This window comes from Zerene cesonia, chromosome 15, assembly GCF_012273895.1.
Source record: "Zerene cesonia ecotype Mississippi chromosome 15, Zerene_cesonia_1.1, whole genome shotgun sequence".
Lineage (NCBI taxonomy): Eukaryota > Metazoa > Arthropoda > Insecta > Lepidoptera > Pieridae > Zerene > Zerene cesonia.
The window spans coordinates 3,710,328-3,726,173 of record NC_052116.1 but is presented as its reverse complement, the minus strand read 5'-3'; the positions used below and the strand labels follow the sequence as shown (position 1 = coordinate 3,726,173).

Sequence of the window (15,846 nt, the reverse complement as noted above, 5' to 3'; positions counted from 1 at the left end):
CGGTATTTAAGATACATTATACTTCAGCATTTCTATGAAATTATTATGGTACATTTAATGGAAGATTTAAATATACATTTTTTTTTTTACTGTGTGTAAAATTTAGATATACATTTTTTTTACTGTCAACCCGCGCTTGGCATGGTGGATTAAGGCCTGCACCCACATTTACTAGGAGCTCCGAGCCCCTGCAGTGGGAACATATTTGGGCCGATGATGATGATAATTCTTTTTCTATTTCATGAATAGAATATTACTTATATAAATAATTCACGGGCGTATGGCATAAAAAATAATATACTAACCCAAATATATAATAGTTTTATCTAATAGATGTAATCTGATACATGTATGCTACCACCATCACAGAAAGCAAAAAATATCTCTTTGATATTATGAATTCACCAATTGAACAAACATTTAATATTTTACTAACCCGCCGAAGTTTTAAGCACTTTCCAGCGCGCACAGGTCACGGGCACAAAGCTAGTTCGTCCGTGACCAATGTCTTTATAATCGGTATGTATGTATTTCTTAATCACACACGAGAAAAATTAAACAAAGTGTCTATAAAATATTTCAGTGATATATCTATAGTACTAATATGTGAAGCAGAAAACATTTTTGCTTGAACGTGCTGATCTTAGGAATTACTGGGCCGAATATTTACTGCAAAGAAATTGTGTATAGAGATAGTTTGAATCCAGAAATCCTACGGGAACTTGAACTATAAGGAGGGAACCGCGTGACTGTCTGTGCTTTGAACTAATGCTTTCACTACGTGGACAGAGTCGCGGGTCGAAAGCTAGTAAAGTTAGTTATATAATAATTAAATCTTGGTACTAATTTGGGCTATTGATTAATTATTATTAATTATTACCACTGGCTTAACGTATTATTTTTCAAAAAATATTTTATTAGTCTCGCACTATAAAATTTTAAGATTTTATTAGATTTGTGATTTAATGTTTTAATAAAAACTGATGAAAAGGATATTTTTTTTTTTTTGTTTATTTTTCAGGTAGGTACTAAACTAAAGAGGGACTGCTTTTCTTGGTAACTTCAATATTAATGTTATATTAAATTGTAGATATATGCATGTAATGGTGACAAATAACTTCAAAATATATTACTAGTTGTCATTTACAACTTCGCTCGCGTAGTCAAAAAATTTCCCATGGAAATGAGATATCACAGAAGTAAAAAGTATCTTAAAAAGCTTGTATATCATAAATAAATTACTTAGCCCTATAGATATCTATAGACATAAAAATCAAGTAATAAAATCGTTCGGTTGTAACTTGCAAGAACCACAAACAAATACACTTTCACGTAGACAATCTTTGTAGATATATAATATTTAGAAATATCCTAAAATCCACAAAACATACAATATTCAATAAACATTAGAAAATAATTCATACATGTTACTAGATAATACTAGAAACTATCAAAACCAAAGTAAATACTATTAGATTTTTATTGCATTCCAAAGAATCAAAGTAAATACTTTTAGATTTCTGTTGGATTCTTTTGATAGAGACAATACAATGAGTAAAAGGCTTTTTATATTTTCCTTAACAGAACAAGTTTCAGGTGATTAACCGCTATGTTTTTTCCAGATAAACTCGTGATTTTCTCTTTAAAAGGAAAACACTTTTAGTTTAATTGGTATATATGTAGGTATGTGTTTAATAAGAAGGATGATAGACCGCGTTTAATCATAGAGATTGCAAGAAATTGATGGACAAAATCTTTTGGTCGAGAGAAACTGTTTTTAATTATTAGGAATGGTAAATCATAACATTCTAACGTATTTAACTATTTGTGAACTTGTTATACCATTTTAATGTACCTGATTGGAAACTATGGAATGTTTCTTTTGAAAATTTGACAGGAGGGTTGATTTATCGACACTATAAGTTATTGAAGAAACATATCAATGGTCCTATCTTAAAATATTGCTCATATTCTAGAAATAATAGACATCTAGGTTATACTTTTGAATACATTTTATCTCCTTGCTATTTTCTTGTTTATTACTTTAACTAGATAAATAAAAAATACAATCCTATAACTAGAATAACAACTTCTTGAAAACAACTTTACCTATAATAATAAAACCTTTAAATGAGCATGTATCATACATAGATAAAAACATTAAAATCTAAAAATAAGCATAAATTTTTTATCAGTTAACTTTAACTGAAATATCTTTAAGAAAACATTCTTATATACTCGAACTTCAAAACATAATGAATACTAATTTTATAGTACTTTATCAAAGAGCTCAAACCATGTAAATATGCATGCGAAGAATGCTATTAAACGTAGCTAGGCATTATTTAAAGTACCTAATGTTTCTATGCACCTAACACACCAATTATTAGATACTTGTAATATATTATACATTTCCAAAGAAAAATGTGAAGGGCTATTATAGACAAAATTCCTAAAATCGAGGCGTATCCTCCAGTCTAAGCGTATCTAATTATTTTATTTATATGTTTCTTTACGTACACATCGCAGTAAATTTTACGAATATCATAAAGGCTTGTTGTGAACATGTATGGAATATTTGAAAATATGTTACACTCGAATTAAAATTCCTAAAATAATAGAGATACGATATATTGGTTTTGAGTTACTATTGTGAACGAACTAAGTCCTTTTTATGTAAAGATATTTACGCTTGGTACTTAAGCATTAATGAATATTAAATAGCATTGCAATTATACGAATTATATGCTCATAGCTCAATTTTCGTACTAGTTTTTGTGAAATAGTTATATAGTTTGATAACATACATAATTCACAACCGTATTTTTTATAATTTGCTTGTTATAAAAAGTAATCCATTTTTTTAATGAATCACAATTTTAATAAATACGATTAAGTTGATATATCATAATGTGAAATAAAGAAAAAAAATGTAAAGCAACGCATAAATTACTTAATAAATAACAAAACATTTCCCATCACACCTGGTTAAATAAGCGAATCATATTTATCAGATAAGATTCAGCTTGAAAAATATACCTATATTTATATGTGAAAATGTATTTTCTTTCCTTCTTAATAAAAATAACGTACTTGATCGAAAACAAATTATTTATCCAATATAAACAAGTAATATTAAGGCATTAGTAAATAATGTTTATTTTTTTTCGTTCTCATGAATGTTATAGGAACTTATATGTATGGCATTTACTTAACATAGCTATCAGTAATTTCAAATTTCCAAAAAACTTGTAAACCATAAACTATATATATTTTAACAACACCACTTCATTCCACCACAATTTTTCACAAGAAATACATCAAAAGCTACTCACTATGCAATGTTTCGTACATCCGTACACCAAATATCACTCGTAATCGTAAACCGTCGAAACGTTTGCGCAGTTCGACTCCTGCGCATATTCTAAGAAATGCTCTCAGTACAAAATCAGTCATCACGGACGTCCAACGTGTGCTTCAGGCGAATGTTATAAGATGTTGAATGGACCCGATCGTAATCACGAGCCGCTATTAAAGCAATTATGCGCTTAATTCCACACTCTGTTGCATTTATTTCGAATTGGTAATGAGATACGACGGTTTTTATTGCCTACTATCGATGTATGAGGATTATTTATTCTGTGTGACTTTCCCACTAAAGAACATTAAGTTTTAAAGCCAAAGCGTTTATTACGGGCCTAAGGTTACCATGTTGAGAGGTATCGAGAATATTTATAACATATTATAATAAGAACTTTAGCTAGTATGAGACATTCCCTTGACTTCCTTTTCTTCTTCCCTTTCATTCAATACCATTTCGTTTAGTACTTTAAAATAAATGTTATTTGCTGATCATTATATAAATAACGATTGTTTTCCCTTTTTGTAAATAAACTTTGACTTGTAAGTAGTAATTAGTTAAGTCCTCTAAATATAATATACAAGTAAAGGATAATTGCTTATACGACATTGGTGCGGACACATTTTTTTTCAAGCCTTAGAAAGATACGTACAATTGTCGTGATAACATATCAATATATTGTAACATATGAACTCGAACCCTTTGATAATCTAAAATTTAAAGCGGACTCTTATCTACGTCAAGAAACTCTTGAATTAAATTAACTTCGAGCACCTGCATCACTACGGAATGTGCTGAACGAATCTCCGATAACCAAAATTATACATAACAAAACTCTACTAAACTTAAAGTATAGTTAGTACCAATTACATCATACTTCATACTGATATTATAAATGTGAAAGTTTTGTATGGATGTTTGTCCGTCAATCACGCTGAAACTGCTCAACGAATTTTAATGAAATTTGGTATGCCAACAGGATATGAGCTGACTTGGGACTTTTTATCCCGATTAACTAATTGTAAGGGTTAAAACGGAAATCTTTTTATCCGGGCGGAGCCAGGACGAGTCGTGTACGTCTAGTACAGAATAAAGCTGTAGTCATTTTAAAGTAGCATTACCAACCAATCTTAAGTATCGCAGCTCATATGTTGAGCATGTTTCGGGTCGAATTGGGCCTGTTTATGTACACACCCGTACAAAATATATATACGTGAAATAGTAGCATGAACACTAATGTGTTTTATATAATTGTAGAGCTAGACGCATACATATTCCTCTTTGCGAATCCATTCCTTTATTCGCCTCATCTTTCTTTTATTTATCCCTTATTCTACAAAGTTTGATCTATTTGCGGAAGCATACCGTCAACTCCCTGATCTCTTGCCAACTCAATTAAAATTATGTTTTGAATTTTCATAATAGGTAAAGTTAATGCAACTTCTATAGCTCTTACGGTTTGTTACGTACGTTGACGCGTATTTCCTACATTATTAGACAAATAACCTAGTATAAAAAAGTAATAAATAACCATGAGTCAAGTGATATTTTATAAAGTAAGTATAGTATTATCCATACGAGCTACGTGTTATAAAACAATTAATCTACATATATTTTAATGATATATTCATAACGATGTAAAAAGAGATTAGTTACACATAAAATCCATAATATTACACATATTTTATTCAAACAATAGGAAAGCGTTTTCATTAGTACAATGAAACTTTGAATAACTCACAAGAAAATTATTATTAATACCCGACTTTGAAAATCGACAACGAATATTATACTATTATATTTATGTTTCACTCTCTTTGCAACGTATTTTTATAATGACTGTATAAACGGAAAAATAAACATTTTAATTCGCAATATTTAATGGGTAGTATGTTACATTTTACTAGGTACATGGTCGTTGCTTTACACGGTCGCAACCTGCCTCCTTGACGAAGGGCGTCGGGCACTGGATCGGGGATTTAATCTATTGTCCGATGCGGCGAGGCGGCGTGGAGCCTACCGCCTACAGGAGGGTAGAGCGGTGATCCCACTTTGCTCTAATTATGCGCCTGGCCCGGCAACGGGCAGCCGCCGAAGGGGTCGCGGACGTATTTTAACCAGCTTCCGTGGCCCCATCACTCAAGTGGCTAGACGGAACACAGTAGGGTTTTGGTCGGTAAGAATCCGACATAACCCACGGCTCCATCCCCGGGGGCCGTGGGTATCGTGGGTATCAAAAAGGTACATGGTCGTTCAGTGAATCAATATGTTTTGTAAATGTATGTTGAGGAATTTTTTATATCTGTATGTGACTTTGGCGCGTTCTCTAATGTAAATTTTTTTTATTTTTAACTGGTCATTTTAGACAGAAGATAATTCATTTGGATAAATTTTCCATTTGAATTGTGTTCAATAGATTCAATTAATGCAATGAATGTGAGAAATACATTTTTGGAATGGTAAGACGTATTGGAAAATAATAAATTCATTCATAACTGATATTATATAATAATACATATTGTTTGCGCATGCCATAATATGAACGTTTGCCGGTTATTTCAAGGTCAGTAAAGCTAGTACAGTATTATGTTATCTGTGGTAAAACTTAAAAATTAACAGAAAACTAGTCAAATCGCAACTAGTACCTACCACCATCGGCATTTCTTATGAAGTTGTTTGAAATTTTCTAGTAAAATACAATGACTTGAGATTGGTTTAACTTTAAAGAAAATTGTCACTTTGAAGCTTAACAAATTACGAACGGCTTGTTAAATCGTAAAACATATAACGATAACATACACGGAAGTGAAAAAAATAAATTGTCATCTGTATTTTACTTTTAGCGGGGTACGCTAAAAAAATTATCAATAAAAATAATCAATTTATATGTTTATACAAAAATGTAGTTTATTCTCATACAAAATATACAAATTCCAGTACCAACAGTTTTTAAAACATAAATAAACAGACGATACTATTCTTTCTTGTTGACTATGAAACTGAAAATCCAATCTAAGAATATTTCATGGGAAATATTTGTCAAACGAACATTAATATATCGTATTTCGAAGTACGATTATGATTTGATCTTACTAGCACAAGATTATATAACGAGATTGAGATATTAATATAGATATCAAATCAATTTCCGATAGCAAAGCATGTAGCATGTAGCCTCGGTGCTAGTAGTTAATTTAAAAGTATAGCTTATCTTATAATGCTGCAATAAGATATGTATAAAAATACAAGATAGGTAAAACATTTTGCTCATCAGATATTACGATATTAAGTAAATATTGAATGACAATTTACTAAAATAAGACGCCTGCTTGAATAAAAGAGCAATGACCATGATCGTCGTGAAATGAAATATAAATTACTTTACGAAATACGAAAAACTGATGATTATTATATATATATTACTTGTAACGCCCCGAGGTTTCACCCGCGTAAGTCCGTATCCCGTAAAAATATCGGGATAAAAAGTTGCCTATATGTTATTCCAGTTGTCCAGTTGTCTACGTACCAAATTTCATTGCAATCGGTTCAGTAGTTTTTTGCGTGGAAGAGCAACAAACACACACACATCCTTACAAACTTTCGCATTTATAACATTAAGTAGGCTGTGTTTAAACTTGTGCTTTGTTTACGAAGATTTCGAGTTAATCGTCTGCCCTAAAATAAAAAAAGGTCATTTTTTTACTAAAAAAACAATATTTTTCTATGATTCATCATTTAGACATGAATAAAATATGCGGTCAAAGGCCAAACCTTATAAGTCTTATAATTTCTCAGTAAATTGAACTCAAATGTACCTATAACATAATAATATTTAACGCCTTAACTATAAGCAAATACAAAAGAATTAATTTCTCAGTGATTGAGAGAGTGAAGTGTTCGATTGGCAATTTCTCATACATTCTGTTTTTTTCTATTTCACCTGCTGTATTCATAAGCTTTTTTATATCATAGCGGGCAGCTGAGCTGGTGATTCGCCTTACGGTAAGCGATCACCGCCACCGCCCATGAACAGTCGAATGCGGCTTTTAAGGGGTAATGGACTGAGAAAGGATCGATGACCAGAAAGAAGGAATGGGCTTTAAAAACAGATTGTCGACTAAGATCTTGACTGTCATTAGACCAAAACTATCAAAAGAATCAACTGCCTATTCTCGATATATTTTAGGTAATAGAATAAATAAATATAACTCAATTTTGTATACTTTCATTTAATCATCAGATATTGGCGAGTGGTCGTGTTTCGGGTGGACAACTTTCTTCTCTGTGTCTTCTTGCCTTTTCTTGAAGGGTCCATGCTTCCAATCTGGCGGATACCCGTACTTATCTACATCGTCCCACCACTGTTGTTCACCAGATCCCCATATCAGGTAAATAATGTTAGTGCCAACTAACACAGCGAATACAGTCCAAAATGCAATCCTCCATTGTCCTATTGTTTGCTGAAAATTGTAGAGTATGTAAGACAACCGGTTCATATTGAGTTATTCATATAAATCAATCAAATACGAATTATGCTAATAAACATGAGTCTAAAAATTTACTTCTCAAACTGATGAATGAAAATATTTGACCTTCATGAGCTAAAAGCGTGTTCTATTGTGCACATATGTATATGCCACTGCATAAAACAGTCCTGGCCTACCGTGTAGTCCCATACATTTTTGTTGTCAAATTATTTTCCAACTTATTATATAACTAATAAAACAAGTTGGAATTCTTACATCTAAACAAAAAACGAACGGGTTTTACGTCAATACTCGTAAAAAACGTATTACAGGAAGCTGTAGAACGCTTGGTTAATTTTCACGTTTGACCGAAAAATGTATTAATCGTAACCATGACACCGTGCCTAAATAAAGCGGAAAAAGTCATACTAAAGTTTTTCCACTACCTAAGACAAAATAATAGGTTGTATTTTACTAATAAGATATTCTGCGTTTAAACATTGACTCTTAAAACTATTGAATGCTGGTGATTAACAAACAATATTATCTGTCTTATGATGTTATCAACTACTTTATATAGAAACATTTTATGTAAAACTTACATCCGGAGTTAACAATCCGATCAGATACGGCGTAGTGATACCAGACACAGCGGCCAACCCATTCACCATAGCCGAGCAGGTACCCGCATAATTTGGAGCGATGTCCATTGCATTAATCTTCACGCTACTATAGAAACCTCCCATGAAAGCCATCGACGCCACAAATAAGCCCACAGCTTGAAGACGGTCGCATCCAGAGTACGAGGCCAGAATAATAAATAAGGCCGGCAAGGATGACGCTGTAAAAAATGGTTTTCTTTCAACTGATAATATTTGGAGATTATCTTGAGGAAACGTGTTGAATATCAATGACTACTACAACGGCAAGAAAAAAATGTACAACCAGATATAAACGACTATTAATATTATTATATTTGTAGATATTAATTCAAACTTAGATATAAAGGGCTCATAATTAATGTCTGCGTTGATCCACCCTTATGCTAGAGATAACCCCTAAAGCCATTGCTCTTGTCATTCATGACTCCAGAGATATCTTATATTCCGTTTTACCAGACTATGACAAAATGGAATTGATAGTGTGCCAGTATTTGCTGTATATTCGTTAACCGATGTTCCCAAACATGAAAAAAGTTCATTTGTTGTTACAATATAACGATAGGTTTCGTGGATTTGATTATGTGAATCTTTTTGTATTTAATGGGAATTCATTGTAATTTTAGAATATGATCTGATTTTTTTTATTGTAGAAAGTAATTGTTTTTCATAATGTGTAATATTTAACACTTTATTAAGTGTTATCATCAAAAGTGTCGAAGCTGTTTATTACTTTGTACAAAACTTGGACAAGAAAACCATAATCATATTTTGTTAATAATAAAATTTAGGGCACGTAAGAAAAGTATCATTGAGTATGCGCTCGTGCCAATTGTATACAATTTTTTAGCTCCAGATAAATCGAATTTTGTATCCGTCAGCAAACCCCGACCTTCAATGAATTTAAAACGTAATTCAAATGTAGGTCAAGTTTTCAATGAAGCAGGAAGACCTTAATTTTCATCTGTATGTATTAAGATATTAAGCTAATCATATTAAGTAAATATTATTAACTGCCTTATCAAATGGAGTCATTCTGTCTGCTTTACACGAATTGTCGAAAAAGTTAAACTAATTATTTGTAGCTACTTACAAACTGTAGTATATATTTTTCTTCCTGTTGTAATACTGTGCCATTTCTTTTTGATGCAAATATCACAAAATGAGGCAAACATAAACGAGCAAATGTACATAGCGATATATGGAAGTGATGACATGAGTCCTGTGTCTTTGATATTAAATTTAAGAACTCCAGAGAAGTACTTTGGCAGATCTGTTATCATTGTGAAGTAGCCCCAATCGTGACCTACCTAGAAATAATTAAATACAACGAAATGTTAAATGAAGTACATCCAAAATTTCATATTTTTAAGGATGTTGGAGGAAGTTTTTTTTAATTACACTAATGTGGGTATTTTTATCGTATAAATCATCAAATCAATACTTACAGCTGCAAAAACGAGAGACCAAAGAGGAGCAGATCGAAGCAATGCTTTGAAAGGGACGGGGTCCAATTTCTTGTGGAGACCGGATGCTACAATGTTTTCGTTCAAATATTTGCGCTCTTGATCCGATATAAAAGGATGCGAATTGGGAGTATTGTAACAAAGAAGCACCTAAAATAAAATCCAATTGAAAATAAATTCGAATGGGAAGTCAGTGAAAAATAAGGATATTGGAATTGAGCGGGTATTTCAATAAATTGCGGGCATCACAAAAGATACTAAGGCATCAGTTGAATTATTTTGTGTTGAATTTGTAACACCCATCGCTTTAATACAATTTTATACTCCAATAAACTTTTCTTACCCAAAATAAAAACCATATAATACCAAGGCCTCCAAATACGTAAAAAACGTTGGCCCAGTCACCTCCGTCAGCCAGTAGTAAACCAGATATGTATGGGCCCAAGATATTACCAATCTGAGCTCCACCAAATATCATAGCGCCAAATCGTGATCTTTCTGCAGGAGGAACCCATCTTGCCAATAAGAGTACAAAACCAGGTGTAACGGGACCCTATGCAAATTTTGATTATATTAACAAATGGTATTAAAATTTAAACATAAAATTGACTAATATAAATGCCAAAGTATAATATACTAAATTCACTAAATTATTTTCAACTTTTTTATTTCTTTTCAAGGGAAAACTAAAAACTTTTGTTGTATGAAACATGGTCATCACTTACTTCACCAGCACCTTCTATTACTCTTATTATGAAGAGTCCCAGAGCACCCCCTACGCTCACTGCCCAAGGAGTTACCACAGTAGCTACAGAAGTAATCAAAAGACTGATACCAATCGTCCATTTGCCTCCAAATTTCTCAGCCAAACGGCCACCAGGTAAATGAGTTAGAACATAGCCATAATAGAAGGCGCTCAAAAGAAACCCTTGTGTTTTTTCGTCCCAATCATAACGATGCCGACCCTAAAAAATGATAAGAAGAACCGTTTCATTTAAAATGAACCTTAAAGTGAACAATTTAAATCGTAATTTAGCTTGCAATAAATTTAAGTCGTAACAATTTCATACAATATTTTTGCTTGCTTTGATTGAATTATACTTTAATAATTGAAGAATTGGGTCAAACTCGAACCAACGAGGTTACTTCCATGGTAAAAAATAAGCAAAACCAACGGAAGCATACTATCGACAATAACTTTTGTTATAACGATTTTTTTCTTATCGTATTCAGTTTTGCTACAATAAAAATACATTAAGCTATAACTCTACAGACATAATTCAAGGCATCCGCTATAAGCCGCTTCTCAATGTCAAGAACAATTCAATTTTAAAGTTGATAATTGTTTATTAAAACGTGAAATAAACAAACGCTCATCAATCTTAAATCACGAGTGTTCCGACTTATATGATTATACGGACTTAAGTCATTGTTCAGGATGTTATTTTACCTGTGACTACTGAACATCGTGTAAAATATTAAAGCCCACTCATAAAGATAGTAATGACTTGTTTGTAGTTTTCAATGACTATGGTATATTGTGTGGATTTAACAAAGGCAAACAAATGATACACATAGAGGCATCTACTCGAAATAAATTTATGCAATCATCAAGATTATTGCTTCTGACACCTACTTCTTCGACATTAATATCTGATAATCTATCTCAATATCAGTAAGTTTTGTCTAATATTATAAAGAAGCAACATTTGTGTTTTCAATCTACATCAGAAAAAGAGGAGGTTATCAATTCGATTGATTTTTTTTTTTTTGCTTTGTTATCTCAGAACTTTTGAATTAGTGAAGCGATTTTGATGATTCCTATTTTCTTTGAAAGCTGACTTTCCGCATGGTTCCACTTAAACTTGATCTCTATGTAACAATTAGAAGGCGGTTTAGTTCTTTTATTAAAACTAGTTTTCATACAAAAATAACTGGACCGATTTCAAAAATTCTTCTACCATTAGCTGTATAATCACTAAGTGACATAGGCTACACGTACCCCGGACGAAACCGGGGCGAACAGCAAGTGGTAAGAAAGTTGACGTTGCAATAAAAACAACACCAAACACCATACTTACAGGTGGCAATATGCTCGAAACATTTGTTGTTAAGGTTTCATTAACTAAATCGTTATCGTCTGGGCACGTTTCACCTATGATATGTTCAGATGGCGCCGCATGGACCACCATTTGGGTGATTGTCATGCTCAAGCATACGCGCATTGTGAATGCATTTGCGAGTGCAAAGAGACCCAAAAGACCCAGGATATACCGCTGGGGTACGAACAAAACTGAAATAAATACGTTCGATTGTATATACTGCTAATATTTCCTAATGTGAGAGAAATGATCGATTAAATTTATAAGGTCAAATAGTGGCAGAATAAGGATATAAATCTTAATCCATTTAAAATGTTTGATGAAATGTAAGACTAGATAGTTATCTGGTCGCGGACGAATTCTTACAAATATTCGCGGCCTCACCAACAAAAAGGATACATCCTATTTGACGTCTTCTAAAGGAAGTCATTAAAAGCTACATAAAATTGTTATTAATTGACTGTGTTATAGGTTATATCTCTCATAGAACTAATAATTTACAAAAATTACTTTTCTGCACAAAACGATATGAATGTAGAAAAGTTTTATTCGTTTTATGAATAAGAATAGACCACAACTATGATATTAACAGAAATAGTATATTATAGAATATAAAAGAATAATCATTATAATAAATGACGATTTCATTACTTGATTTAATATTATTGTTGTGAACTTATCAATTATGTAACGCAATCTTAACAAAGTTTATGTAACACTGATTTGATTATTTGATGTTTCAAATCTGTCATTTTAAGATTAATCTACATATTATCTGGCGACAAGGCTAACACACGCTAGCGTACCACTTAAGGAAACTACCTACAAGAGAATGACGCACGCACACATGCGTAGATATCGTCGCTCAGAACCAAAAATACGCGTCTCATTAAATATCTGTTGATTGGATTAGAAGTAAATCACTATTAAGCCATTAAGTTGCTTGAAGAATGATTTGACAAAATATCAGAATGATTGCCTGTATTTTTGCATGGTTTTTAACCGTTTAAAGAAGTTTGTAGAGATCATCTTTATGATTTTTTATTGTATCATTAGGTTTTCAACACTTCTGAAAATTTTGTATATTTTTGGATTACTTTTTTACTGCAGTGGAAATGATGAAACTTTAAAAAAATACAAAACAAGCTTGTTAAGCTCATGTAGTTAACTCTAGGCAATTCCAACATCAAGCAATGATTAATTTAAAGAGCACCTTGAATAGGTAAATATGTTTGTTAGATTTAAAATCATTCATTTTTTTTTTGTAATTTAACAGATCATTCAAATATAACCTAATGAACATTAAGATTTAAACTTACAAAATACATGATACCAAGTCGGATAAAAACAGTTTGTCGTTAGTAATAAGTTCGATTTATCAATAAAACGTAAAAGTAATTACCTCTGTTCAAAAGCAGCCTCCATCCCGTCAACGTCATTGCCTTAACCAATCGAGCGACAGAGATCTTTATAATCTTCTGTATATCACAAAATAACAATTTATACTAAATGTAAAATTACGTACATTTAACGTCAGTACACCATATCTCAGTATTTTTGATACTGCATTATAACATATATACAAAATAACCTAAATGACATTATCAAATGATACTGAGCGTGTGTCTATGAGACGACGTGACAAGGGATCTGATAAATTCATCTCTCTCTCGAGTTGAATTCAGATAAGTAAAACTTTAGATACAGATTTATATGGAAGAATACAATAACACTTAATTCTATTACCTTAGGTAATAGTCAAGTGATAGTAGTCCATTGAATTGTTACATTTAGGCCCTAGCGTGAGTTTTACAGACGACGCGGTTCTAATTTATGAATGTGGTAGGGGAGGTCAGTAGAAGCTATCTTGACTACAAATTGAACTAATATATATATATATATATATATATATATATATATATATCCATATATATATATATATATATATATGGAATGAGAAATTAAATTACCCTATCACCCAAGTCAGCTCATACCCAGTCTATATACCAAATTTCATCAAAATCCGTCCAGTAGTTTCAAAATGATTGACGGGCAAACATCCAAACAAATAAATTTTCACATAATATTAGTGTGATTATTCTTTTCCTTATTTATGTCAGTTCCCAATTAACGGACCCGCGAAAAATTTTATTCTCAATGTAACTTCTCAAAATTCTCAAACGACTAAATGCCGCTAACAAGGTATTGGGAATGAAAGCCAAAACTATGTCAATGATAAAAGCGAATAAAGTCTACCAATTATACATGCAAATTATAATAAAACCCGTTCGTATTTCTCTTGATATACAGTATGTTGTGAAACTCAATTTCATGAATTGAATACTTTTAAATCGGGACTACATAAGACTGTTTGTGAAAAAGTCGTCATTACTAAACATTTCTTCTCTCCTGCAAACATTAAACGAGCGTGTGAAGTATACAAGATACCCTATAATACTACATCCATGTTTTGAACACATTTTAGCAGCCGAAGAAATTAAAACGAAATTTTATAAAATGATAAAAACAATTTACAATTAAAAAAGTACCGAAAATTGCTTACCATAATGTAATGCAAAATCGTAATATATTTGTAAACTACCTATCTCGTTTAATGCATATAGAGTTTCAATGCCGTTAACTATCAACGAATACTCCTGACGGCCAATTTTGTGACTACCAGAAAATTCAATAACAACTTTAGTACTGTACAACACAATACGTACTCAAAAGTTTGCGTTTCTGCTTTACACAGCTTAGGAGTTTCCTACAGAGAGGTCGAGGCAACACTGCTGTCTGCAATGTGTAAAATTTTGTTTCGGTACATTAAAGAAAAATCTAATACAGGTAGCAACATTGGGCACTTAAGAAATAGTGGAATTAATATGAGTGTTATTTATATTTTTTTTTTCTTTGCGATATAAATATAATTTATATCACAAAGACATTTATTAGATAATATTATGCTAATTACTTCTCTGTTGTTAAAAATTTTGCTAGTAATTATATTAATCCAATTAGAGACGACTACAACAAACAAAAAAATATTATAAGATATGAACGTAATACATTCAGCTGTTCTTGAGTTGTGTACCTAACGCGGCTCTCTATTACATAAATAAGATATGCTACGCGCTCATAAACCTCATAAAGCATAGTTTTATATACCGATTTGAACATAGTTTTAAATTATTACGTATTAAAAGTAATTAACAGGGAAAGGCCAATTGATAAAAAACTCGTAGTTGGAGACAAAGTCTTTGTCATCCTATTTTACCTATTTTCACTTCTTAATTAATTTGTGTATGTAACGAGGATATGATATAATTAATGACTGCATACTTTTAGTCTACAGGTAATACAAATATATGCACAACAAATAAAAACGACAATACATTTATTTTTTCCATACTTCATTAACGCTGTTATCGATTTTTTATGGACAAATTTCAACGTTTATGCGACTCAATCCAAATATTTTCAAGAATTGGGTATATTATAATGGTTTATATTATTAAGCGTATATTATATGCGGTTCAGTGGTGGCTCAATGGTGAGGACCTCGGACTTAAAATATTTATATGTCGGTGGTTCGAGACCAGGCGAGAGCATGCAGGAAATAAATTGATTTTCTTTTTACCTGCACATGTGTTATCCACATATCACCTCTGCTCGAAACAGTGAAGAAAAACATCGTGAGGAAACCGGCATGTCTGAGAATCAAAAATTCGACGATATGTGACATCTGCCAACCCGCACTTGGCCAGCGTGGTGGATTATGGCCTAAACCCT

The 15,846-nt window shown here is 31.9% G+C and overlaps 2 protein-coding genes across 2 annotated transcripts in view; both read right to left on the bottom strand.

Moving 5' to 3' along the window:
• Positions 1-3,512, bottom strand: part of LOC119832390 (putative inorganic phosphate cotransporter) — a 26,219-nt gene extending 22,707 nt beyond the window's left edge. The window contains exon 1 of the mRNA XM_038356062.1: positions 3,336-3,512. The gene's annotated coding sequence lies outside the window, so the exon portion shown is untranslated. The remainder of the gene's footprint in view (positions 1-3,335) is intronic.
• A 4,078-nt stretch (positions 3,513-7,590) lies between these two features.
• Positions 7,591-13,493, bottom strand: LOC119832673 (putative inorganic phosphate cotransporter). The gene is made up of 8 exons (XM_038356382.1): positions 13,457-13,493; positions 12,013-12,245; positions 10,678-10,917; positions 10,296-10,505; positions 9,935-10,102; positions 9,580-9,796; positions 8,430-8,668; positions 7,591-7,821 (listed from the first exon to the last, which is right to left on the bottom strand). Exons 1-8 carry the CDS (start codon positions 13,491-13,493, stop codon positions 7,591-7,593), a joined length of 1,575 nt encoding a protein of 524 aa, XP_038212310.1.
• Positions 13,494-15,846: the final 2,353 nt, after the last annotated feature.

Bases quoted from the DNA above. Each gene is read 5' to 3' on its own strand.
- LOC119832673 (XM_038356382.1), bottom strand. From the start codon at position 13,493: ATGACGTTGACGGGATGGAGGCTGCTTTTGAACAGAG. The intron at 10,103-10,295 runs GTAAGAAAAGTT...ATTTTATTTTAG, and splicing joins TTATATGGTTTTTATTTTGG to GTGCTTCTTTGTTACAATAC. The intron at 9,797-9,934 runs GTAAGTATTGAT...AATTATTTCTAG, and splicing joins GGTCTCTCGTTTTTGCAGCT to GTAGGTCACGATTGGGGCTA.